The 26,935-nt window shown below is 36.1% G+C and overlaps 2 protein-coding genes across 2 annotated transcripts; both read right to left on the bottom strand.

Moving 5' to 3' along the window:
- Positions 1-1,219: 1,219 nt before the first annotated feature.
- On the bottom strand, positions 1,220-9,104 carry LOC107814464 (transcription initiation factor IIB-2). The gene is made up of 7 exons (XM_016639885.2): positions 8,582-9,104; positions 6,469-6,493; positions 5,554-5,683; positions 5,334-5,464; positions 5,102-5,190; positions 2,116-2,192; positions 1,220-1,744 (listed from the first exon to the last, which is right to left on the bottom strand). Exons 1-7 carry the CDS (start codon positions 8,929-8,931, stop codon positions 1,611-1,613), a joined length of 936 nt encoding a protein of 311 aa, XP_016495371.1. The 5' UTR covers positions 8,932-9,104; the 3' UTR covers positions 1,220-1,610.
- Positions 9,105-19,896: 10,792 nt separating this feature from the next.
- On the bottom strand, positions 19,897-25,385 carry LOC107821873 (transcription initiation factor IIB-2). Its single transcript, XM_016648328.2, has 7 exons — positions 24,885-25,385; positions 23,824-23,848; positions 22,180-22,309; positions 21,971-22,101; positions 21,792-21,880; positions 20,652-20,728; positions 19,897-20,437 (listed from the first exon to the last, which is right to left on the bottom strand). The coding sequence occupies exons 1-7, from the start codon at positions 25,226-25,228 to the stop codon at positions 20,298-20,300; spliced, it is 936 nt and encodes a 311-aa protein (XP_016503814.2). The 5' UTR covers positions 25,229-25,385; the 3' UTR covers positions 19,897-20,297.
- Positions 25,386-26,935: the final 1,550 nt, after the last annotated feature.

Here is a 26,935-nt window from a genome sequence, read left to right as displayed (position 1 = left end):
GCAAATTTGGGGCAGAGCCGACGGAAGCGGGAGTGGAAGTGAGGCTTGATTCTCAAGTCATCCCTAAGAGGGGTAGTTTCAAGTACCTGGGGTCATTTATTCAGGGGTCCGGGGAGATCGACGAGGATGTCACACACCGTATAGGGGTGGGGTGGATGAAATGGAGGTTAGCGACGGGAGTCCTGTGTGACAAGAAAGTGCCATTGTTACTGAAAGGTAAATTTTATAGGGCAGTGGTTAGGCCTGCTATGTTGTATGGGACCGAGTGTTGGCCGATGAAGATCTCACACATCCAGAGGATGAAAGTTGCAGAGATGAGGATGTTGAGGTGGATGTGCGGGCATACAAGGAAAGATAAGATTAGAAATGAAGATATTCGAGAGAAGGTGGGTGTGGCCCCATGGAGGACAAGATGCGGGAAGCAAGACTCAGATGGTTCGGGCACATTCAGAGGAGGAACACTGATGCACCGGTGAGAAGGTGTGAACGACTGGCGGTGGTGGGTACGAGGAGAGGTAGAGGGAGACCTAAGAAGTATTGGGGAGAGGTGATCAGGCAGGATATGGCGCGACTTAGGGTTACTGAGGACATGGCCCTAAACAGGGAATTGTGGAGATCGAGCATTAAGGTTGTAGGTTAGGGGAAATTGTGATGTCTTTTCTACAGCGCACTAGAGTGAGACTAGCCAGTTAGGAATTAGTCTTAGGATGTTATTGATCAACTACTGATGATGGGCTTTATCTGTTGTGTATTAATACCTTACATCTTTCTCGTATTTCCTATATCTCTTATATTGTTGTTACTTTGTTATTTTATGGTATTTATGTTATGTTATGGATTTTATGTTATTTTTATGTTGTTTTATTATGAGTCTATTGATAGTACTAATATAGTGTCTCTTGTTGCCTCTTTGAGCCGAGGGTCTCCTGGAAACAGCCTCTCTGCCCCTCGGGGTAGAGGTAAGGTCTGCGTACATATTACCCTCCCCAGACCCCACTTGTGGGAGTACACTGAGTTGTTGTTGTTGTATTCTTTGAAGTGAATCTAATAACTTTCTAATAAATGCTATAGTTACACATCCATTCCCCTTAATTAAATGTGACGATATTTACTAAAATTCATAAAGAGATCAATGATGGAATAGAAAAGAGATCGTTTCGTTGCTCAAGTCAATAGATAAATTCTACTAGGCTCTAGTTACCAACAAAAAAGAAAGTTATTAGTTTAACATCAATTGAATATTTCACATTCAAATGGCTCTAATAAATCAGAAGTAGAAAGAGAAAGATTATGATTGTACAATTTTTCAACTTGTACCTGATAAAAGAAAAAATTCCAACAAATATAAAATCCTCTTAGTTGCTTTAAAAAAGATGATGCACATCAAATCTCAGTGTCACTTTAAGAAAAGCATTTACAACTTGCAGTTTAAACTTGAACATCTATCCTAACACTTCTCTGTTGAATGAAAGCTAAATAAATTCATGTGTATTAGCCCCAATCTTGGGATAATAAAAGAAACTTCCATCCAGTTACTTTCCTCAATGTATCATCCACCACCAACATTCTTGAAAAAGTTTGTTACTTGCTGCCATGGTTCGCTTAATCAATCAAGGACTGCTGATGTTTTTAAGGTCTTGACCCTGGGCATACCAATTTGGTATAATCTTTGAGAGATGCGGGTATAAATCCTTGAACGAATTCCGGATCGTGCCTTCAGCAACTCCAGTTGCAAGTGAGACATCTGCATCCATGCAGTTTTATGCATGAGATATCGGATATTCAATATGCATATAGAAACTCTATAGTAACACGAGTGGCGTTTAACCACCAATATAACTACATCAACCCCCCGCGACAAACATGATCAATTTAAATCATCATAGAGTGATAGTGCATCAGATAATCTAGAGTCTCCGCGCTAATATAACAACATAAAGATGTCTAGGATTTGAAGATGACATTCACTAGATATAAGAAGGGAAACTCGTTCCACTGAGGTTTTCCTGAATATATCTTAGCTACGTTTTATGCAATCCCGATCAAAGAGGGAATTGGTTTCTTAGCATACATGTCAGGACAAAAAGGAGGAGAATAATGGTGATTTCTTATTACCTTTAACTGGCTTCTTTTCCTCCGAAAGCTGAGTGACTATGTAGATAACTGCTGCAGCAATAGAAATGGGACTTCTCCTGCATTAATGAATTCAATAGAGTAAACAAATTTGATCTATCCTGTTGGTATCAAATGTTTGTTCAAGCATTTTAGAAATTGAAACAAGTACCAAGACCAGCTCTTAGAAAGCTGCCAAGCAGTATTAAGTGATAATTGCATCTCAAGAAGGGCAACAGACTTATAAAATTCCTCATTCTTGTGTAAGAAAATCAAAAATCACTAAATTGTAAGAAGCTACATAGCAACAACAATTATGCCTCAATCCTTGTGATTGAGGTCGGCTTTATGAATCCTTACTAACAATGGGATCTCAAAAAACAGTATTCAGGTAGAAGAATCACTCTCTAAGCCTGTGACTTCTTAATACAAGTGAAACCAGAACTTCTTTACCTAACTAATACTTTAAGATCCTATGCCATGCTTCAGGAAACAGTCAATCTCAACTTGTCTCAACTACGAGTCTGGGAATTCATACTTTAGCAACAAGGCATTTGCTTCAGAAAAGGAAGCAGGTGTTTCTCTCTCAACCCTGTAGATGTCTACTCAGGGAACTACACGACAGAATTTGACCCAAAAACTCGAAGATAAAGAATTAACATCTGCATGGTTTAGTACAACCACAGAAAATACTATGAAGCACCTGCAGTTTTCCCTTATACTATGAAGCACCTGCAGTTTTCCCTTATACTATGAAGCACCTGCAGTTTTCCCTTCTCAATTAAAGATCAGTATTTGCAGTTATACTTGGTTCCAGATGCCATGGATCACAAATATTTGTGGGTGACATTGGTCACTTGTGAAATCGAATTTATTCTAAGTCCACAATCTGAATATTCCAATACCCTCAAAATAAGCGAACCTAGGCTTGCTTCTACACAACGGTTAAAGAAGGTCTAATATTGAAATTAAAAAAAAACAGGGATTATGTCTCATTTAGGACTTTGCAGTATATCTTTCACTAAGCTTTCCTCTAAAGAGAAGCTCTTTTGACTTGCGCAACTTTTACAAAGATTATACGTCTCCTTTTGCATCATCAATGAAAATCTTTAATGAAAGGGAAAAAAGCTGGAAGAAGAAGGGACATCTAGCATGGCCCCAAAATTAAAAATATCATTGCATGCTGTAAATTGCACTTCAGAAGGATATCAGTAACATATATATAATGGAAACAAACCAAATACATCTATGAATCTAGCAAGCCCTTAAATATAAGGATTCCCTCAATTAATACAAATAAAAAAATGTGGCAAGGGCCTCTAAATTCTAGAGCACAGTCATATTGATAATATGCAGTCATGTATTTCTAACCTTTCTTTTTTCATTCACAGAATTCAGTATTAACGCAAGAATTTCATATAAACACCTACTCCTCCCTCCTCCCCCACCCCCCACCCCCACCCCCCAAAGGAAAAATAATGCATGACTTAGTTTAACAAATTCAAATCACTTATAAAGTAGACTTTAGGTTGCTGGTATTTCTTTTCCATTAATCAGTCTCATAATCTTAACATTTTTAGCCAACTAAACATTGTCAAATTAGTGAACTTGGACAATGACTCAGTCAAGAATATACCAATAATGTTTCCCCCTGCATTCCCTCTTTTATATTGTAAAGGGGATATCAAACAGTTAACAGAGTATTTGAACAAATATATAGGGTAAGACATATGCCTTCAGATTACTAATATAACTTCTTGTAGGCAAGAGATGAAAGGGTAAAAGGTGAAAAGGCCCTTTAACAGATGCCTCAAGTTATATCTTTATTCCCAGCTTCTATTTTGTCTTTGACGTACTCAATCATAGCATTTGTTTTTAGATGGTCCTTCTATTCATCATAGACCAAGTTGGGTTCAATATATGGAAGCAGGTAAGCAACGTGTGACAGATTGAAGAGCGATTTTGAAACTAAAAAAAGCTATCTAAAAGTAAAGAAAAGAAAACCAAAGGAAAAGGTAGAGAAAACAAAAAAAGGAGGAAAGTGAGTCATAGAGTCAGAAAGGGACCCATCTAAGTTCTTCAGCAACAGGCTTCCACCAGTCCCCCTGCTGGAAAGTTCAGCACAATCCTCCGTCAGCATTCCCGTTAACCCTCACCCATCAGCCTACAAATTCAAATGCTAGTCACCCTTCACCTCCAACTTCGCAACTGCCACCTTTGCCATCCCTCTCCCTATCCATTGCAACCCACCCCGACACATACTTTTTCCCCCTTCACCCTGCAATCTACCCTGTCCCTTGCAACTCCCTTCTTCCCACCTTCCCAGTACTTCACTAGTCTCTTCTCAATATCAGACCAGCATCCTGTTGGCATCTCCTTTCCTTAGTCTTCTTCCGCCCTTCTCTTAACCATCTGTAACCACCCCTTTTCCCACACTTAATATTAGAAGGTTCATTCCCAAACAATCAAAAAGTAGAACAATCTAACAAAAAATCTGGGATTTTTACCCCAGAAATTTTGATATTCCCCCGACTAAAGTCATCCTATAGTCAAGCTAACCATACAAGGTAGCAGATAAAATGAAGACTAGGTTCATCTTCTGAACGTGATGTGAAAACATAATTCACACACACATTCATTGCTGCTGCTAAGCGTCATGGTTCTGCTATATAGTTTAGTTATATATAATCTTTTGATACCAAAAACAAACACTATTATCATGATGTATATACCAATTAACAGTACCATGTCTATGGTTTTGTCTTCTCCTGGAATATACTAGCATGCAAGGCACAAAAAAATTAGAACTAATTAACGATCTTACATAGTCATAGAATTGAAGACTTCCCTCATTCACCCACTTATTTCAAAATATATGCTCCACTATTTGGAACAGATGAGATTAATTATAGTAAAAACAGCATTTAATTGAATACTTAATAAATTTGAATAAGCATCTGCAGATCAGCATAGATACAAGCAGAGCTACCTTATGTCAAACTCTTCAGATTTTTTGACTGCTTCTTGGGCAGCTTTAACTGTTTGATTTGTCATCCCAAGATTTGAACAAAAGCGCCGCTAAAGATTAAAAGCATGTGTCAGTAACCATGTTAAGAGAAACAGAAAAGGTTCTGATTTTAAAGGAAATCCAATTCAGAAAAATACTGGTTAGAAGGAGAATGATGTCTTTTTCCCTTTCTTCTAAAAAATTAAAACCTCACCATAAAATCCCCAGCATGTATAGTTCCCATTTCCACTGATTGACCCATCTCGAGCTCTAGTTGTTTCACTATGTATTCCTTTGCTCGGCCAATTTCCTTCTTTGTAGCTCCATTCGCAACAGAGCAAATTTCTATTTCCAATCCAGAGTTTCAAGAAAGCTCATTCACATTGAAAGTTAAATCAGGAAGCACCAAAATGACAAAAGATCTTAGCCTGTACCCTTCACAGTTCGAGGCTTGTCTTCTTGTCGACAAGCAATATATAGGCAAGCAGCTAATATAGCATCCTGGTTCCTTCCTCTACTAGATTTTTGATCTTCTACCTTCTTGTAAATCTCATTAGCTCGGTCCTTTGAACAGAATGTAAATCATTATAACAAAATACTGAACAATAATGATCTATGGTTTTTGGTGTCAACTTACTTTATATGAAGTATAACAACATTTTCAAATTCATCTTTCAAAAGAAAAATAACATAGAGTACTTGAGCAGTTCCTTATTTTTTGTACATGTTTAATAAAAAAAATTCCTATTAATGTTGAGAAAACAATACTGTGAAGTACATTAAAAATTTGCCAATTCCTATCAAAATGAGAAGTCTTGCAGAATATCAAATATAAGGTCACAGAACCAAAGACAACTTCCAACCCCTGGAAAAACATACTATACTATTTAGGTCACAAGCAAAAATGTTTTTGAAAGAATACACAAACAGCTCCGGTATTTATATATATGGTCAAATCAATCAGTTGCTACTTGCTAGTAAAACGAGAACCTCCAGTTAATGTATTGGCAAATACAAAGAGCTCATCAAGGAAAGGTTCATCTCTTCATGCAATGATGCACATGGAGGAGGGGAGTGGGGGGTGGACAGTAAACCCATTAACATTGTCGAGTATTGGACAGCTTATCCAACTCTGTGATAAAACGAGCAAATGAATCGGGCAGGCTTTATTTAATGACCATAGCAAAAGAGATAGCATGACTCTTCATACATAATGAATGAAATTGGAAAGAAAAAGTAATTGGCCACTTCTTAACACATTTACATATATCTGCACATACTTGATACTTCCTGACATCTCAATGTCATTCGATGAAACTGAGTATCAGGACTTCAGGAGTAGAACATACCTTTATGGTTGCAACCAGGCCCAACCTGAAAAAGATATAATTGCATCAGCCATCTCTTGGAATTCCACATTAAAAGTTCAGTTAAAGTCAATAGCCTGACCAAACACATACTGAGAACGAATATTACAGGTTTCACATTACAAGTTCATTTTATTCAAATAGGATAACATAACAGAAAGAGACGGTAACAAACACATACATAGAAAGAATACCACAGTGAAGAGCGTAGTGTGAACGATAAGTTATAATTTCTGACCTACTCAATTACTTGAGAGCAAAAAGTGAATGTTGTAATCATTTATTGCCTAAAGTAGTTGCCTTGAAGAATAGTAATGACTAGAAAAACAAAATCACAACCATATCATGTTCTCTATGGCACAGGGAAATTATTCTTGGTGCACCGAGACAACTTTTCAGGTGAAAAGACACATGACGCTTCCAGCCACTTAAGGCAATGCAACAATACATGAAGGCATGGATAGGAATTTCCCAAATAGTATAAGGGCGGAAGACACTACATGTCTCGGCCACGAGAGCTCTTGGCAATTTCAAACCAAGCAAAGGCCTTCAATCTTTTAATCACAAAATTGTTGTAGATAGACAAGTATTTTCTTTTCATAGTCTGCATGATACACATGCATCTTCCATTATTGGATGCCATCTAAACTAATTTCTTCTTCGCATAAAGAACGTTTAATTTTTGTGTAAAAGAGATGAAATCTAAAACATAGCCTTTTTCTGATTTAATAAACCATAACACTATTTTAATTTTTAAGGCAATGCAATGACTTTGGACTAAACATTCCTGATTCCTACACAACACGGAAGCATCAAAAACAGAAAACATGAGCATTTTCAACCAAGGAACATACTAACAGGCAAGCATAAAGACCCAAGTTAGTACAAAATGGCAAGGTCTAAAGCTAACACTTCACATTCCACTTTCAACTTTAAAGTGCAATATCTGCTTCTTCTATCACCAATATTTTGGAACCAAAATGATGTGCCCTTTATATACAGCATTCATTTAGTCTCATCTGACTGTCATTATCTTGTCTATTGTTTCACTTTGTAAAATGCACAACAATGGTCCAGCCTTCTAACTAATGCAAATGTTTGCAACCCTTCATTTTTTTGATAACTCACCATGGTAATCCTAGCTAACAACCGTTGCCAACCTTAAGGATTTTTCAAGCAATCAAGAGTACAAACTGCACACACCACTATGAGCATTCACCTCCTCAAGAAAATCAATAAATACAAAATTTGCGCATATGCTCCTGCTGCTTAGACCAATAAAGAAGCAACAAGCACTTCAGCCTATAATATTCACACTGTACCACAACTTAGGCCGCTTGTAGCAAAAGACAATAGGTTGAGCAACTAGTAAAGATGCAAACCTTTTGCACACCAACTATGGGTCTTTTTTTAACAGTAATGAATCCAGAAATACAATTTTTACCATGATGGTCAACAATTCCACTCAGTTGGCTCCAAGTTGAGCGCTAGAGTACCCAGGCACATACTCAAACCAGGACAAAGAATGGAGAGGGTAAAAGAGTACCAACTTAGTAAGTAATTCTACTCCAACACAGGCAATCAAATAAACCAAATGTGTAAATCTCCACTCAGGGACTCACCTAGCTCACCTGCACCAATCACACAATGGGATTTAAAAACACAACAGGTGTCACACCAAGGATTTAAACCTGTTATCTAAACTAGTTCTCTTATGCAAGGGGATTCAACAGTTGATATATAAACAAAAAAAAAATGGTTGTTGCCTTATATACACTGTATAATTTTCCAGCGAAGGGGATTCAATTAATACATCTACGGGTAAGTTTTTCCTTCACCCCATATCCCACATTCCAACAAAAAATTAGTGAAAACCCATATAAAAAAATCCAACCTTTACATCAAAAAGCAAATGACAAAACTAAAACTAAAAGCCAGAACAATCAAGGAAAAGATTATAATGCACCTATCAGACATAACACCAATGGATAGAGCAAAAATCAGAGTAACCCCATATAAAAAATCCAACCTTTATACCAAAAAAATAAAAAAATTAAAACCCAGAAAAATAAAGTGAATCAAGATTGTAAATTACCGATCAGACATAACACCAATGGCTTTAAAAGCCAAGATAAGGGATCGATCGGAATTAGAGCCACGATTCTGCCAACGGCCCAAAGAGGAAGTCAAGAAATCACTGGTAGTTCCATTGGGTTTAGAGATCACAGTGGATAAACCACCATCGGAAAGCAAAGGGTTACTGGGCCCACCAACTCGATTCGGGTCATTATCCCCTGACTCATTAGCAAAAGTTCTCCACTCAGATGTTTCATCAATTGAATGAGATTCCAAAACTAGCCCACATTCTGAACACACCATATCACCTGCTGAATGATCAAACACAACTTCTGTACTCTTTTTACAGTCTGAACAGTACGCATCCATTGATATACACTACTAGTAAAAATAAATTGGTGAATTTTTTTTTTATTACTTCTGTTTTTGGGTGTAAAGAAGATATGACACAGTTGTTTTTGTTGTGATATATATAGTTGGAGGCGGAGGAAGTGGCGGGGGAAAGGGTGAGAGTAGGAAAGTCATGCGGGACTTGTGGAGTTAGTTCAGTTTTGAAATTGTGACAAAATAAGGGGAAAAGTAAGAAATTGTGACATTTTTTGATTGTGTCCTTTGTTTGCTTCTCTTGGGAAAGAAGAAAGAAAACTAGTGTCACCAGCTTCTTTTTCTTTTTTTCTTTGTCCAAGAATATGATGGGATTTTTAAGTTATCAAAATTAAAAAATTAGTGATAGGAGAGTTCTCTCTATGTAGCACCAATTCGAATTAGTCAGACATTAGTTATCGGATGGTTAAACAAAAATATTTTACAATTTCAACTAATTTGTTATTAAGGTTTATTAATTTTAAGTACTCTACTAATAAAAATAATAGATATATATATCCATGTGTGTAGTTCGATCAATAGAATACACATGTATATCAAATTGATAATGCTTTTGAAAGAAAAAAAAAGATTCTATGCATCCATGATTGCTAAAAATAGTAGAGTATGAAGCCAAGTTTTTTTTTCCCCTTCTTTTTTCGTTTTTAGCTCAAAATGCCAAAAATGTGTCTGTTTCTACTCGAGGATAATCTTATTTTCTTTCACATGGTTTTCGAGGTATATTGAAACTGAAATGTAATTAACTTGATTTAAGACTAAGAGAAGAAATACAATTGACTGTCTTATGAACTTAAACGTTACTACCAAAATAAATGTATTCTTATTAAAGTTCTTATATCAGGACAGATAAGAAAGATTTTAAGGCGCAATAAAAAGAGACCATAATACTCAGGGCGGAGCTACCATATGAGTTACGCGTTCGGATGAACCTAATAGCTTTTGTTTAGACTTTATATTTGTATTATTATATCCAAGGGTGGTCAGATCCCACTTGCTTTAGGCCCCAAAAATTTAAGTGCCCCAAAATTACTATTTCTCTCTATATAGCAGTATATTATTTATATAACTATTTCTTATTGTTGATAAATTTATTTCCTTATTGTCATATTAATTTTTAATAACTCAATTTCTTTCACTAATTAATATAACCAAAATAGTTTTTCTGTCAATCTTATTTTACGTTTCTACTCATTTATATTTCTCCATTCATTAGTTAGTCACTGTGACGACCCGACCCGTCGTCTCATGAATTACTACTCCGTTTTTCCCATTTTCAGCTTCCTTATGCTTCACTATCCATATCTTGTGTAATCGAGTTGATTTGAAGTGGTTTTAATAAGAAATGAGACACTTAGTCTCTTTTAAGAAGCTTTAAGTTGAAAAAGTCAACCGGACGCTGACTTATGAGTTAGAGTGCTCGGAGGTGAATTCTGATGGTTCGGTTAGCTCCGGGAGATGATTTGTGATTTAGGAGCGTGATCGGAAGTGATTTTGGAGGTTCGGTGTAGAAGTTAGCCTATTTTGGCGAAGTTAGGATTTTGGCGAAATCCAGTTGGTATGCGAGATTTTGATCAGAGGGTCGGAATGGAATTCCGAGAGTTTCTGTAGCTTCGTTATGTCATTTTGGACTTGTCTGCAAAATTTGAGGTCATTCGGACTAGTCTTCATGTGTTTCGGCATCGGTTGTGAAATTTTAAAATTAAATAAGTTCTTAGGCTTGAATCCATGCATAATTGGTGATTTTGATGATATGTGATGTGATTTGAGGCCTCGACTAAGTCCGTGATGTGTTTTCAGACTTGTTGGTGCTTTTGGTTGAGGTCCCGGGGGCCTCGGGTGTGTTTTGGGTGAGTTTTGAGTGAGTACGGACACCCCCGAACTTAGAAAAATGGAGAGGGCAGCAGTGGCGGCGCGGACCGCGCTCCTTCTCTCGCTGGGCGCGCGGCCGCGCAGGGGAAGAATCTGCAGGTCACTGGTCCTACTCCGGAGGTTCATATCTTTTGATCTATAAGGAATTTTGAGGTGATTCAAAAACGAAAGTTTTAGAGCTTTGAATCTAGTTTTCAGAAACATATTATAATAGGAATTTGGACATTTGTAGAGAAAGTTACGGCCTAAATAGTGAAGCCTGTCACTGCAGTCAAATTGCTGCGCGGCCGCGACCATTTTTGTGCGGTCAGCACTCCCTGGGCGCGGACTGCGGTCATTTTTGTGCGGTCAGCACTGTCGGAATCCGAGGGGTACTCTATAAATACGAGATTTTGGGTTTTATTTGATATTTTGACCTATAGAGCTCGGATTTTGGCGATTTTTCGAAGGTTTTTCAAGAAATTCATCGGGGTAAGTGATTCTAACTCAGATTTGGTTAGAGTACATGAATATACCATTGAATTCATCATTTAATAAGTGATTTGAGATGGAATTTGGGAAGAACTAGGGCTTGAGTTTTGAGATTCTAAATTGAGGATTTGAGGGGTCATTTGAACTCCGATTTTTACATTCTTGGTATGTATGAACTCGTGGAAAGATGAGGAATCTAAATATGTAAAAATTTCTGAATTTCGAGAAGTGGGCCCGGGGCTCGGGTTTTGGTAATTTCAGAATTTGTGCTCGAATTTGATTGTTTTCGCTTGGGCTTTGTTCCCTTAGCATATTGTGATATATTCGCTCTATTTTTGGTTAGATACGACGCGCGTGGAGGCCGGGTTGAGGGACAAAGGCGTCGTGGGCTAGAGATCTCACCGGTTCGAGGTGAGTAATACTTGTAAATGATATCCTGAGGGTTTGAAACCCCGGATTTGCACATCATAGTGTTGTATTGAGGTGACTTGCACGCCGGATATGAGCGTGGGGTAGAGCACCATTGGGGATTGTGACTTAGTTCGTCCCGGTTGTTGATTTTACTGCGTATTTGACTTAAATTACTTGTTATCATCATAATTTGGGCTGATTGCCATATTTGGGGCCTTGTGCCAACTTGTAGAATCCTTCGGGGATTGATATTACTGTTTTAGCATAATTTGCATATCATACGGTCTCAGACCAAGGTTTTGAATACTGTTTTGCAAACTCAGCCATATTTCTAAGTTTTGAAAACTCAAATGATATTTTAAGTGTTATTTCGGGCTGAGGACTACTGTTTTATAAATGCCCATGGGGCCCATGATGATTTTTGAACTGTGCATGGATCGGGCTGCGCGCCGCAGCAATGTATATATATTGGATCGGGCTGTGCGCCGCAGCAGTGTATATATATTGGATCGGACTGCACGCCGCAGTAACATTGCGTTTGGGCTGTATGAGCCCCTCCGGAGTCTGTACACATCCCCAGTGAGCGCTGTCGACGTCAAATTGATCGGACTGCACGCCGCAGTGGGTACCGGAGTGTACCGTCATATGCATTGCATTGCATTCATACATTTGTGCACTATTTGTTGTTTATGTCATTTCTTGAGATATTTATTTGTTGTTCTGAGATTGTCTGATCACTTTCAAAGTGGATAAATTTGAGACAGTGGTAACAGTGACACTGTATAATGTATATGGGTCAGGTAACAGTGGTTGACCAGCGGTAAGAATATTGCCTGAAGGGCGAGTTATGAGTTCAATTAGACATGCTTGCTTGTGCCCGAGAGGCTGACTTTCGTGCTAACTTGCACTACCTGTCCTGCATTTACTGGCTTAAATTGTTGGATAAATGATATTTTCGAAAGTGATTTTAAACTGAGGCAGATATTTTCTAAGGAATTTTCCAGGACTTACTATTTTCTCAAATGGTTGTGTTGCCCCATATTGCATGGTGGAGTGCTCTTACGTGGTTTCTTGCCTTCAGTTATTATTTACTCTTATTACCACTGAGTTGGAAGTACTCACTTTACTCCCTGCACCTCGCGTGCAGTTGTAGGTATTGTTCGCCCGGTAGCGGCTTATTAGCGGATTGAAGATTTGTTATTGTAGCTGAGCCAGGTGACCGCTAGCGTCCGCGGCACCGGATCTTCTCCCTTATTTTATGTTGTTCATATTAATTTCAGACTTTGTTTCCCATTTCCGGACTTGTAGTTCTTTAGTGAATTCTGTAGTAGCTCATGACTAGTGACACCCCGATGTCGGGCTGTGACGGGATGGTTCCCAGTTGTTATCGTTGTTTTCCGCGCTTTTGATTATGCTAATCATGTTTTAGCTTTATAAATGTTAAATAACTGTTAAAAAGAAGCGTTTGTTTTGTTGGCTGGCCTTGTCTTCACGAGAGGCGCCATCACGATCGGGTTTGGGATTTGGGTCGTAACAGTCACGTAACTATTTCTAATAGGCAGAATGGCCTAGTAGACTCCTATGCTTGTTCAGGTTTGTCATCCCGATCCTTATATTCTGTGAAGTTTCATCTAAACACTTTTAGTTTATCAAAACCTATTTCATAAATTCCACTGACCATTGATCGAGCTTAGTTAGCATTTGTTTTGCTGAGTCGGATAATTGCGTGGTTACACCCTCTTAAAAGCGTGTGCGTCAATTATTTTGATTAAAACAATTATTAGAAAAATCATAAGGAAAAGAAACAATAAAAATAAATGAAAAAAGATTGAAATAAACCCAAAGACCCCAATCCCATTCCACCTCTGCATTCCCGTCATGGCCCCTTCCCGTCATAATCCCTTCCAACACTCATGTTCCCCTCTTCCTATCTTCTTTTTCCCCATTCCTTTCCGCCCAACACATTTTTCTACCTTCCTTTTCATTTATTAGGCTTTGATATTAAACAAAATTACCAACAATAAAATATTTTATTAATTTCACTTTTAAATTCCCTGTTGTCTTTTTCCCCTTCGTCATCCTCCATTTTTAATTGTCATCCACTACCAAGATTGAGGCTCTTCACTAATGATTTGTCACTGTCAAATATTTTTCGATCAATTAACTTTGATGAGTTTCTTACGAAGAATATGAAGGTTTATATTGTTTTGGTAAGTTGTATGGATTTTTGGGTGAGAGTGAATGCAAAAAAGAGATAAAAAAAATCGAATATGTTTTATCTTTATTTGAGATATGTTTTCTGCCTAAAACGTGATTTCATATCTGTTTAGAGGGAACTTTTGAGAAAATAGAATAGATGAATAGATTATGAAATAGAAAAGGAACGGAAGGAAGGAGTTAATGGTGGCCGGAGAAAATTTTCGGCCATGACAGTGGAGAACAGTAAGAAGAAAGTGATGGTGGGGAAGTAAAGAAAAATAAATAAAAAGTCAAAAGAGAAAAATGGTAAGTCAAAGTTATTTTAGGTTTTTTGTCTAAATAAAAAATGATCTGGCATATTTTTATCTGATGTGGATTCTGACATAGCGCGATTAAAAGACACACAACATCAGAAGGATTTGACACACTCGTTTTGATCAGGTAGAAATGATCGGAATAAGTACAAGTGTCTAATAGACTATTCTGCCTTTCTAATAATCTAACTTATCATTTATTTTTCTTACATAAATTATACTCTCTCCGTTTCAATTTATATGAAAGTATTTGACTAGACATGGAGTTTATGAAATAACGGAAGACTTTTGAAACTTGTAATCTAAAATAAATCATAAAAATTTGTGGGCTAGAAATCATCTCATTAGGGTAAAAAAAAAAACTAAAGTTGAATTGTTACCAAATATAGAAAAGGGGGCTGACAAAAAAAAAAGAGTCATATAAGTTGGGACGGAGAAAATATGTTTTCTGGGTTCTACCATTTCAATGGTGATACAATCAACGTTAAATTCATTCAATTTTTTGTACTTTATAAAATCAAGTTCTTTTTGTACTTTATAAAACCAAGTTCTTATTTTTTTCATTTCACATCCTCGCTTGTCTAATTTTTCAAAAAACGATGCTCATTAAATTATTATACATATATATATAAGGCCTCTTATTAAGGCTTTGCTTTAGGCCTCAGATATTGTTGAGTCGCCCCTGCCACCAACTATGTTTAGTATGTATAATCATTTAATCATGAACTCAGTAACTAAATGAATTATGGGTTCGATGGCTAATTCAGAACTCACAAATTTTATATCCTGGCTATGAGATACTTTACATCGGAGAAATGAAACATATTTGAAATGTCAACTGATTTATGCAATTGGACACTTTCTTAAATATCCTATTTGGTGAAGCTCAATTCCTGCCACTTTTCTAGCAGTAACTTACTAACTTTTTTCTTATTTTGATAAGTCATTTTCCAGCTTCCTGGAAAATAAAAAAGAAAAAAGATGAAATCACAAGGGACCAAATACCCTTTACTTTTAAAAATTATTAAAAATAAAAGGATGGTAGTTTTTGATAAGTCATTTTCCTGCTTCCTCCTTTTTGTGCTCTCCCTAGTTTTATTTATATAATGAAAATGAGCAGTAGTTTCTTTTCATCAATATAAACAAGACAAAGGATGGGAAGCCAAGAAAAGAATGATTGTATGGAAAGGAAAAGAAAAGTGAAATTGAAGGACAAAAAGAGGAATGGGCTTGCCTAGTGTGCATGCAATTGCCATTAATGTGATATATGCCAAAGGACGCAAGCAAATGGATAAGATATTATAGTTGAGAAGTCTTTGATCATATAAAAAGGTCATAAGGGAAATGGATAAGATACTGTTAATCTTGCCTCACAGAGATGACAAAGACGCTATTCGGCATTGGTGTTAATATATGTTTTTTCTATTTGTATTTACAAAAAAGAGCTATTATTATGTTTGTCTAGGTGAAAGACTACTATCTAATTATATACTCCTAAACCATTATTATTTATCTTTTAACGAAAATAAGCGGACTAAAAGATATAGAGTATGTGTATGAGCATGTTATACAAGTATTTTGGGTTGTCCAAAGAACGTGTAACTAAGATTGCTCCAATGTTAGAGGTGTACAAAGAAAACCGATAAACCATACCAAATCGATAATTCAAGTTAAATTTGGAGAAAAAAATCGATTGTGATTTGATTTGATTTAGTTTGGTATTGGGGAAAACCCCCCGACTATAATTGGTTTGGTTTGGTTTTAACTAAAAAAGTCAAAACGAAATCAAACCAACCCGATAGTACATTTATACAATTTTTAAAATATTTTATACATATAAATATTTCTTAAACTTTTTCACAATTTATCTTTTAACGTATTTTCAAGTTTGGACTTAACATTCTTGAATGGTAAATAAATTTTATAGACTATAAATGTAGTAACTCAAACAAAGTTCAAATTAATATTAGTACTAACAAAAGAAATTCAATTTGACACTGGGAATAACGATAGTGTTGGATATCTATTTTTTAGTTTTACATTGGTTTATAATGAAAATATATAACTTAGTTTATCTTTTTCTTTAGTGCTTAGTTATATAATTAATATTACTTATTAGCTATACTTGTTTTAGCATGACATATATAGTATTTTTAGATTATGTTAATTTTTATTATGGCTTATTAATTAGCAGTATTTGTTTTTATGTAATTTTATTATATTTTTTATTAAATATTTTAGTATAATGCTATGACTTATCTCATATAATTGTATTGTTTTCTTGGAAAATATATTATATAGTTGTATCTTACTAGGATTAAAGAAATATTTGGAGCACAAGTTACATATTTGTCCTATGAAGACTTTACTAGAAAAAAATACAAAACCCGAAAAATCCGAAAAAAATCAAGATTGAAAAACCCGACTTTGTTGATTTGGTTTGATTTATAAATTTAAAAATCCGACACTATTGATTTGGTTTGGTAATTGAAAAATTCTAACCAACCCAATCTATGTACACCTTATATCCAATACAATTATTTTGGAGATCAATTTTATGATCCATCACAAAATATTATTTAGTTTTATGATTTTTTCATATGAAATGAGAAAAACTGTAGTGAATATAACCAAAAAATGTCATTTTCTTCTATTATAACTTAGAAGATCTTAAGAGATCATTTCTGTAACGATCCGACCGATTATTTTGAGAGTTATAGCCCCCTCATTTACTGCTTTCCTCGTATCTGTTTCAGCTTATGTGACGTGCCGGGAGGTTTTGTTTTGGTTTTTGGAGTGTTTTGGGACACTTAGTCCCTAAATAGAGGCTTAAGTCTTAGGATTTGGACCGTAGTCGGGACTGTGTAAAGACGACTCCAGAATGGAATTTCGTCGGTTCAGTTAGCTCCGTTGGGTGATTTTGGACTTAGGGGCGTGTACAGATTATGTTTTGGAGGTCTGTAGCTGATTTAGGCTTGAAATGACGAAAGTCAAATTTTTAGAGATTTTGGACCGGTAATGGAGTTTTTTATATCGGGGTTGAAATCCGATTCCGAAAGTTGGAGTGGGTCCGTAATGTTGAATATGACTTGTGTGCAAAATTTGGGGTCAATCAGACGTGGTTTGATAGGTTTCGGCATCGGTTGTAGAAATTTAAAGTTTCAAGTTTTTTAAGTTTGAATTGGAAGGTGATTCGTGATTTTAGCGTTATTTGACGTGTTTTGAGGGCTCGAATAAGAAGTCCCGGGGGCCTCGGGTGAGTTCCGGATGCTTAACAGATCATTTTTGGACTTTGGAAGATAGCAGATTTTCTGGTATTTTTGTTGCAGACATTTCTTCATCGCGTTCGCGAGAGAGATCTCGCGTTCTAGGGCATCTGGGAGGCCAGCTGGGTTTGTTCTTCGCGTTCGCGATATAGTTCCCGCATTCACGAAGATATGGAACATTAAGGCTACATGTTCGCGATATGGACCTCGCGTTCGCATAGAGGAATGGTCAGATGGAGTTCCAAGTAAATAGCCTACGCGTTCGCGATGAGTGTCCCGCGTTCGCGTAGGGTCAGGCAATGTGAGCTTAGCGTTCGCGACTGTATGTCGCGTTCGTAATGAGTGTTTTTAGGACTGAAGTAGATTTTGCTTCGCAAACGCGAGGATGTGGCCGCGTTCGCGAAGAAGGAATTACCTGGGCAGATTATAAAGTTTCAAAAATGAGGATTTGGTCATTTTTATCAAAACTAAGTTTGGGAGCTTGGACTTGGACGAGATTTTGAGGAATTTTCAGAGATATCAATTGGGTAATGATTCTACACTTGATTTTGGTTATATCCGACTAATCTATCATTAATTTTATCATTTAATTTCGGATTTGGGGTGAAAAATTAGAAAAAATGGGAAAAAGATCTTCAACTAAGATTTTAGGTTTTGATTGGAATTTTGACGTCGGATTTGGATAATTTTGGTACGAGTGAATTCGTGGGTGAATGGGTGTTTATATTTTTTATAATTTTTATCCGATTCCGAGGTGTGGGCCCGGGGAGACTTTTTAGGGCGATTTTTCAATTTCTTGCTTTAGCTTCCATTAGCTAGATTAGTTTCTTGTAGTTATATTTATGTTATGTAATTATTTTGGCTAGATTTCAGCCATTCAGAGTCGGATATTCGTGGAAAAAACATTGTTACGGATTGATTTGATCTTGGTTCGAGGTAAGTGGCTTGCCTAACCTTGCGTGGGGGAACTTCCCTTAGGATTTGGTACTGTTTTGATATGTGAGCGCCGTGTACGTGAGGTGACGAGTGTGTACCTGGGCTATTTGTTGTATAATTCGATTTTTACTGAGTAATAACATGTTTCTTCTTATTTGAGTTCTATCAGCATGTGTAATTATCTTGTTTAGCTTAGAATAGCATATCTACGTGTCTTAAATGCTTATCTGAACTCTGTGCAGCAAGCCTAGTGAATTTTTTTTGCTTTTCTCTTGACTTGTACATGGTCTAAACTGTAGGATCACTGCTGTAACTGCTAATTTCATTGTTTGAGCTGCATATTTATTTTGGGACTACGAGACGGTATCTCGGGAGATCCCTTGTTATTATTTGTGTACTGTACTATTATCCTTTCTGTGATTTCCTTCCGTTTAAATTCCAATCTTTATTTTACTGCGATATTTTTGTTCTGTCTTACTTTATATATTTATACGAGTAGGGCCTTGACCTGACCTCGTCACTACTCGATCGAGGTTAGGCTTGACACTTACTGGGTACCGTTACGGTGTACTCATGGCACTTCTGCACATGTTTTTCGTGTGCAGATCCAGGTACCTCCTACCAGCCTCGAGTTTAGTTACATGGTTGCTACTGTTTAGGAGACTTCAACGTACATCTGTCCGCGTCGCAGACTTCAGAGTCCCCCTCTAACTCCTTATGCCGATTCTTCCCTTATTTCTTTAAACACTGATGTATAGAACAATTAGAAATTCTTAGAAGCTTGTGATTTACGGCGTTCCGGGTCTTGGGAGAGTTGTGTATATTTCGAGAGTTGATTATTATATATGCCGAGCAGCATCTCAAATGCTTATTTAAATTATCTTTTTATTTCCACAAATGTTAGGCTTTACGACAATTCACGGAGGGAAAATTTGGGTCATAACAATTTCTTAGTTATTTTTTGTTTTGAAACACGTCGTATCAATCTCTTCTTGATATATTCTCTTCCTTGGAAACAAAGCTCGCACGCTCTCTGTTGTCTCCATCCACTAGAATTAGTGTGTTCTTACCTTCTTCCATAAGGCCAAACTACACTGAGACCGTCCTTCTTCAGCAGTCTCAAGTTAATTCGTTCTTCCCTTAACAAGGATCAATTCAATCCATATGATGAGTGTTTTTAGTCTGCTTATATGTTCGTCTTACCATCAGCTTTTACTCGACTATATTAGAAACTTAGAACGTTTCTAGGGACGCCATCCGAGAAGCACAGCAAAGATTTAGAGTCTGACAGGTATATCCAAATGCATATATGTGGCTCTAGTTTGTAACAGCAATGAAAAATCATGGGGCAACTGAAGGCTGAACCTGACGTTTTGTTATGACCATTCCCCTTTCAAATGCATTGAACTAAGGAGAAAACGAGAAATTGTAATCTAATTAGTGAGTTACCTGCTGCTTAAAAATGGTCATTGGCAACTATAGTCTGAACAAACGAAGATATTTCAAAACATGAATAGAAGAAAAGCAAACATTATTTTGAAAAGTAAAGTATCTTACCACATAAATGGATCTTAGGGAAGAAGAGAACCTTTCACGTGACAATGTATAATTGTATAGCCATAAAAAATTGGACAATGATGGCCTATGAAATCTGTGATCGCTCAATAACATTTAAAAATCAAACTGCCTATCTGTGCTGAGGGGGGAAATGGAAACAAAAATTTAGATTACCCAGGACCTACATGACTAAAATGCATCTGTATTAGAATCCAGAAAACAGGATTGCCAACTTCCACGGCTAAACTCGGACATATAATGTTTTCTCTATTTGCCTTCTTACAGAGACCCTATAGCAGATGCCTATAGCTCAACAACTAGGTTTCTCTTATGCCTTTGGACTGCACAGGTTCTTAAGGTCCTTATCCTTGACATACCATTCTGGTATTATTTTGGAAGCATGAGGATAAAGATCCTTGTACGCATTCTTGATAGTCCCTTCTGCAACTGTGGTTGCAATTGAGATATCTGCATACGCAATCTGTCAAACCATATATGCAAACTAGCATAGCCACCCAAGATTAAAAGCAACTGTGCAACCCCACATGAAGAATTCACTGCAATCAATAGCAGATGGAAAGACTACAAATGCAAAAGCTCCTATTTAAGCAATGCATGCATTTATAGAACATAGACTCTATTTGGCCCAAGATTGCACAAAGAGGAAGGTAAATGTCCAAACCTCGCAGGGGTTTCCTCATATCTGTAAGTTGAGTTATCATGTATATTATTGCTGCAGCAATTGATATAGGACTCCTCCTGCAAAAAGGGGAATAACTATTAAGGATCTAATCTACCAACCTTTTGTGCATAATAAACTCTGTGGCCAGTGATAACACCCAATTCATGGCTTCTGTTCCCTTTTAGCAATTGTTTGACTGGTTAGAACTCTGAGGGGTCATTCATACAAGGATAAGGGAAAGTAATCCCAGGATAAAATGTGGAATTATTTTATCCTGCGTTCGGCTGAATTTTTTATTCCTGTATAAGCAATCACAAGATTGTATATACCACAACTGTGGTATTAATTTTGTAGCACACTCTGTGGGAATAACAATCTCGAGATCCCTAATCTCGGGATAAAATAACAGAATAACACAGTTGCCCTTTTCCAATATATCTCTCTCTCAAAGTTTTTAAAAGAGCCAGGGTCAAAATTGAATGTTTATCCAAGCTCATCTAGTATTAAAAATGAAACAAAATTTTTATATTATACCCGCTATATCTCATTTTTAGTCCAAAGAACCAACCATCTACTAATAAAAGTATATCCACAAAATAACTACATTATTATATACTCCATGTACTACAATCTCCACATTGTAATTCACAATATATCTTGTTCCCAAACCAAATGACCCCTGAGAGAGCAAATTAAGTCTAGTTGAGAAATATCCACTAAAATTTCTTCAGCTAGACTTCATATGTTTCTCATTAAAATCAAACCAGTATGGTTTGTCCAACCTTCTTCCTTGGAGGTTGTGCAGCGGGGAACACATTCAAGCCCAAGAAGTTGAACCAACTGACAAAAGTTCTTCACCCACTATACCCACTGATCCAACATCATTTTTTTTCCTACAAAATTCAGAACTTTTCTCAAAGTTCCAGAACAAAGTAATTGCCAAAATCAAATTTGCAGAAGGTTCACTCAATATGAAAGAAGAGCACTCAAGCCACTGCAAAAATCAAAGGGTTTCATCAGAGAGTTTTCATGCACATCGACAAACCAATGACTTTACCAGCCTCTGGATTATTCTGCGACCTAGGCATGGACTCACCAGATTAAGAACATAAATAAACATACACAACCAAAACTATGTACCTTATGTCAAACTCTTCCGACTTCTGAACAGTTTCTTGGACAACCTTAATTTCTTCATGGTTCATACCAAGGTTAGAACAAAAACGTCTCTGAAGATCAAAAATAGATAATGTCAGGATAGTATAAAGGCATATAAATATCAGATAAGTGGCACAACCCACAGTATTTAGTTCACTCACCAGATAGTCGCCAGCGTGTATTGTTCCCATCTCCATTGATTCTCCCATTTCAACCTTCAATTGTTTCACAATGAATTCTTTTGCTCGGCCAATTTCCTTCTTACTAGCTCCATTGGCAATTGAGCATATTTCTAATCAACACCCAAAGTTTTAGAGTTCACACAGAGGACTAAACCGTTAATCTATATGATCAGATAACATTGCCACACCTTTTACAGTGCGGGGTTTGCCTTCTTGACGACATGCAATATAGATACAAGCAGCTACCAAGGGATCAAGATTCCTGCCTCTGGTACACTTCTGATCTTCCAGCCTTTTATATATCTCACTTGCTCGATCCTGCACAAGATCAAAGAAAACATACATCTTAAAAGAATAAGAGAGAAAGAAGACTTGGTGCTACCATATAGTGCAAAACAATTGCCCTAGCAACATAGTTCAGTAAGGGCGAACAGAAGACTAATCCTAATAAGAGAAATAGCAATATCAAAATACTCGATGCGGATTTCAACCACAAAAATGGAAAAAAGATTATATCAGAAGACATCCCCTGACATATCAAGGGAATAAGTCCGCAGCAATAAGGACTATCACTTTGGAGCTTCACACAATATACTTGGGCAGAGAAAACTAATGGTTTCTGTTTACTAAGGCAAATCGTGATGGATAAGATGCGGAAATTGGTCGTAATCTACATAGTTAACTCATAAGGTAGACAGAAGAGCACTAAGCAGAAGAAGACTCAAAACAAAAATAACACTTAAAAGATTTAAGCACACAAATAAAATGAAGTGACGAAGATGCCAATGGAAAGAAATTCAGACTGTCGTATGCTTTAACTTAAAAGGCACGAGAGAAGCCAGAAAGCAGTGAGATAATAATGAAAAAAACCTCCAGAAAAGGGCAGAAGAACATAGTAGAGTAAGAGTCCTTATGACATGAATCTTAGCATGATCATATGAGGTCAGAAGCGGGGAACTAAATATGTCAAATCTTATATGATATTTAACAGGGTATATACAAAGATCTTTAAAAGATGACACTAAGAAAGTCAGTTTTACTTTCATCGCTCATAACAGATCCCCATTTTGTCCCTATGACCAACACAAATTCACAAACTATTTTTCTTGTATGAAAAAAAAAGAAACCTATCTGATATGCACAAGCAGGAGAATCGCATGAAACAAATCGCTCCGCTAAATCAGCCATTCAGAATCACAAAAATGACTTATTACTCACAGAAAGTCATTTTTCAAAAAAAAAAATAATACAGCTAACCGCAAACAAGCAACATGCATGCAATTCTGAAGATTGCTGTCATTATCTTCTGTTGCAGATGCTACACTTCAACTTCTATGAATTCCCCATTGTTTAATCAAAGATGTGATGCATGAGTTACTACAGATGTTTAACAAACAATTCTGTACACGCAAGACCAAGTCACCAAATCTAAGGTTCGATGAATGTTATAAAAAGTGCATCCCTATAATGCTTCATCCAGGGAACAACAAGACAAGAAGAATAATTCATAACATGGCAGTTAGTCAAGGTTGGACAAACAAACCACTTTGGATAACCAAAGCGTGTGTCCAACTTTTAGTGTCAGCCCATATTGTTTAGTTCACTATATGTAGTCATTATCAGGAAAGTGAATGATTTTACATTTTTCATTCAAAGTGAAGCCCCCACAGTGTGAGGAAAGTTTATAATCCTATTATGTGGGAAAGAAGCAGCAAACTAAGAAAGATGCAACACAAATTCTCAGAAACACTTTTATTGAAAATTAGTATTATTTCCAAGAATATTTCCATGTCTGATGCCCAATTAACTTAAAAGAGTACTAAAGAACATACCCTTATAGTAGAAACAAGGCTCAACCTGTAAAAAGGGAGGAAAAACTCAGCTCAATCAATTGATACAAAATTACCAACCTTACAAAAACTAGAACGAAGCATACAACATTAACACGCACAAAACTAGTTCAAACATTTAATGACTCCTAAACATCTCAATAATGTTTTCTACAAAGGCACAGATACAACTGGTCAGCATCATTACTCATGTCCTTCTAGCAATCTTAATAAGTTATCTCCTAAACCAGTATTATCAATTCAAATACAGTTGTAACACAAAGCTAACATAAATGCCATCTCAAACAATTTGAGTAATTACAGCACCAAAACAATCAAATTGTGAATTTATGTGTCATCCACGAATGTCTTCCATCCAAAAAGCTTAATGGAGGAAGTCCAGTTTTATTAACCACATTCTAACATGTGCAATTTCATTACCAGATTCTCTAAGATAAACCTATTTGATCCCAATAGCCAACATCACACAAGCCCTGAAGTCTGATCAAGGATAAAATTAGCCATGGGTTCTGACTCAAACTCTATATATGTGTTAACCACTAGATTAAATGAAAAATAGATTCTGAACCCAGTAAATCAAATGGGATGTGGTAAAATCCTGAACTCGAACCCATAAAGTTCAAATCCTGGACTCGTCTTAGATAAAGAATAAGCTCTTTTCATCTTCCAACCTACGACTACTACACCTCAATCCAAAACTAGTTGGATTAAGCTGCATATATCCTCCATATCCAATCCAATTCAAGCTCAATTCGTTTAAAAAATAATTAATTATAAAATTTCTTAAATTCACTCTTGTTTCTAGTTTCTACACAAACATACAAATATCAAGTACATAACCTAACATAAGCGCAACAATACGACTAAGTCTTCATAAAGGCTGCTTCAGTCCTAACCAAGTTGGGGTCATAAATCTTCACTGACTATGTTACTTCATATTAGCTCATCTCAGGCCAATAATATAAAAATATTAAAAATATTAATAATAATAAGCATTAGGGTTTCATCAACAAGTAAATAAAAGCAACCGGTAATTAACAGACCTATCAGCCATATTAGCAATGGTCTTAAAAGCTATAACAATGGCTCTATCAGGATCACCGCCCCGATTCTGCAACCGAGCAAGAGAACCATCCCCGTTACTACCATTAGGCCCTTTAGAAATAACAGTTGAAAGGCCCGCATCGCCAAGTAACGGGTTAACGGGTCCACCAACACGATTCGGGTCATGATCACCGGATTCATCGGCAAAAGTACGCCACTCAGATGTCTCATCGATTGAACGGGATTCCAATACCAGCCCACACTCCGAGCAAACCGTATCGCCGGCGGCGTGGTCGAATACTACCTCCGTGTTCCGTTTGCAGTCCGAACAATATGTATCCATTTTGATAAAAACAGCTTTGACCCGATTCGATCCAATTATAGGTCCGATGACGATGAACGGAAGAAAGGTAACGGAGAGAGAGAAGTAACAAATTACTATCGTGTTTTTGGGTTCTCTCTCTCCAAAATTGAGCTGGCAACGGAGAAGAGTAGGAGCAAAATAGAAGGGTCAAAGGGATATTTATAGACCTGAATTCAGAATGCGGGTCGGTAGAAGTGTCTTCGGCAGGGTCCACTACCTTATTTTTCTAACAAAAAAGAGACTGGAGAAAATATCTATTGTATATTTGATTGGACGAAGTTTTAGAAGCAAAAAATTATTTTCAATATTTGTAACTTAAAACAAGTATTCTTTCTGCTCCAATTTATGTAATACTTTTTTCTTTTCAAGAGTACAATTTTTTTATTTTAATTCTGTATTTAGAAGTAAATTTTTTAAGTATTTGAAATGAAATTTATATATTTAAAAATCATGTAAAAAATATTATAAATCAAAATAATTAATAGTTTACAATATTTAAAAGAAATATAAAAAAATTACGATAAGAAAATAACTCATTTCACTCTTAAAATCCGAATACTGTCACGTACATTGTGACAATAGAATAATAAATATTTACACAGTTATAGCACTTCATCAAACTCACCAAAACTCCAGTCCCTCTCCCATGAGGACATAACAAAGTCGTCCCTATCTTTGGCCCACAGTTTATAAAGCAGTTTGTTTATTATTATTTCTTCGAAACGTTAAATTATTTTTAAATATAAAGATCTATTATTTTTTTAATAAATAAAAAATATAATAATCTTTTAAGTTATCATATTAAACTTGCTATGGATAGTCACATATTATTATAACCAGTATCTATAAACGTGCGTTGCACGTTAATAATGACATGTGGTGATTTAATATTTATTTATATGAAAGAACAATAAAATTTAATTAATGAGAGAAAATTTATGTATAATAATACAACAATCATCTAAATACCGAAAATATTATTATATTAGCATAAAACGTGAGTTTAAAATAAAAGGACATCGTCAAAACTTAAACAAATGATCAATTTTATCATGTTAGTTAGATAATTATGTATTATTGTTTAAAAGTATTTAATGTGATGGTATCTTAACGAACACTTCTTTGTGGACAATATTTTTTGTGTATGTTTCCTCCTAATACGTTGGTTGCTCTGCCTTAACCATAATTCTTGTTGTTGATCTTTATATCCTTCGTGTAAGAAAATATATTCCGGTAAATATAATCCAATATTTAGGATGTTTACCCTTGTGCTTTATTTATTATATTTGCAAAAATAAACACACTAAAAATTATTTTTACACAAATGTAAAAGGATATTCCTTAGTTTGGAAAGACGAAAGTTGAATTCAGGGATAAGAATATACTTAGAAGTACATTGACCAGTATCATATATGACGTTATTGTCAAAATTTCTATATACCATCTGTGTGCTATTACATAAGCTATGCGGTGTATCTAAGTTTTTCAGTAGCATGACATATTTTTCTTCAAAATCAACCTATATACAATGAAAGATCAATTTAAACTTAGTCTATTATATATACGGTAACGCATGTAAGAAATAATAAACTTGATAACAAACATGTATCATAGAAGGCCATTTGGTATTAAAGTATTTAAGTATTCTTTTTGGTAGTAATTATTGGTATCATTTTCTGCTGAGTC

Source organism: Nicotiana tabacum, chromosome 5 (assembly GCF_000715075.1).
Source record: "Nicotiana tabacum cultivar K326 chromosome 5, ASM71507v2, whole genome shotgun sequence".
Taxonomy (NCBI): domain Eukaryota; kingdom Viridiplantae; phylum Streptophyta; class Magnoliopsida; order Solanales; family Solanaceae; genus Nicotiana; species Nicotiana tabacum.
Note: the sequence above shows the minus strand (reverse complement) of the source record. Positions and strands in the feature narration are given on the sequence as shown.

What these genes read in the sequence shown, in the direction of transcription:
- LOC107814464 (XM_016639885.2), bottom strand. Translation starts at nt 8,931, where the DNA reads ATGGATGCGTACTGTTCAGACTGTAAAAAGAGTACAGAAGTTGTGTTT. An exon ending in TACATGCTGGGGATTTTATG is followed by an intron (nt 5,191 to 5,333) that starts GTGAGGTTTTAA and finishes TTTAATCTTTAG; the next exon opens with CGGCGCTTTTGTTCAAATCT. An exon ending in GGAAAAGAAGCCAGTTAAAG is followed by an intron (nt 1,745 to 2,115) that starts GTAATAAGAAAT and finishes GCATGGATGCAG; the next exon opens with ATGTCTCACTTGCAACTGGA.
- LOC107821873 (XM_016648328.2), bottom strand. Translation starts at nt 25,228, where the DNA reads ATGGATACATATTGTTCGGACTGCAAACGGAACACGGAGGTAGTATTC. An exon ending in GCCTTGTTTCTACTATAAGG is followed by an intron (nt 22,310 to 23,823) that starts GTATGTTCTTTA and finishes GATCTTGTGCAG; the next exon opens with GATCGAGCAAGTGAGATATA. An exon ending in TCGGAAGAGTTTGACATAAG is followed by an intron (nt 20,729 to 21,791) that starts GTACATAGTTTT and finishes CCCTTTTTGCAG; the next exon opens with GAGGAGTCCTATATCAATTG.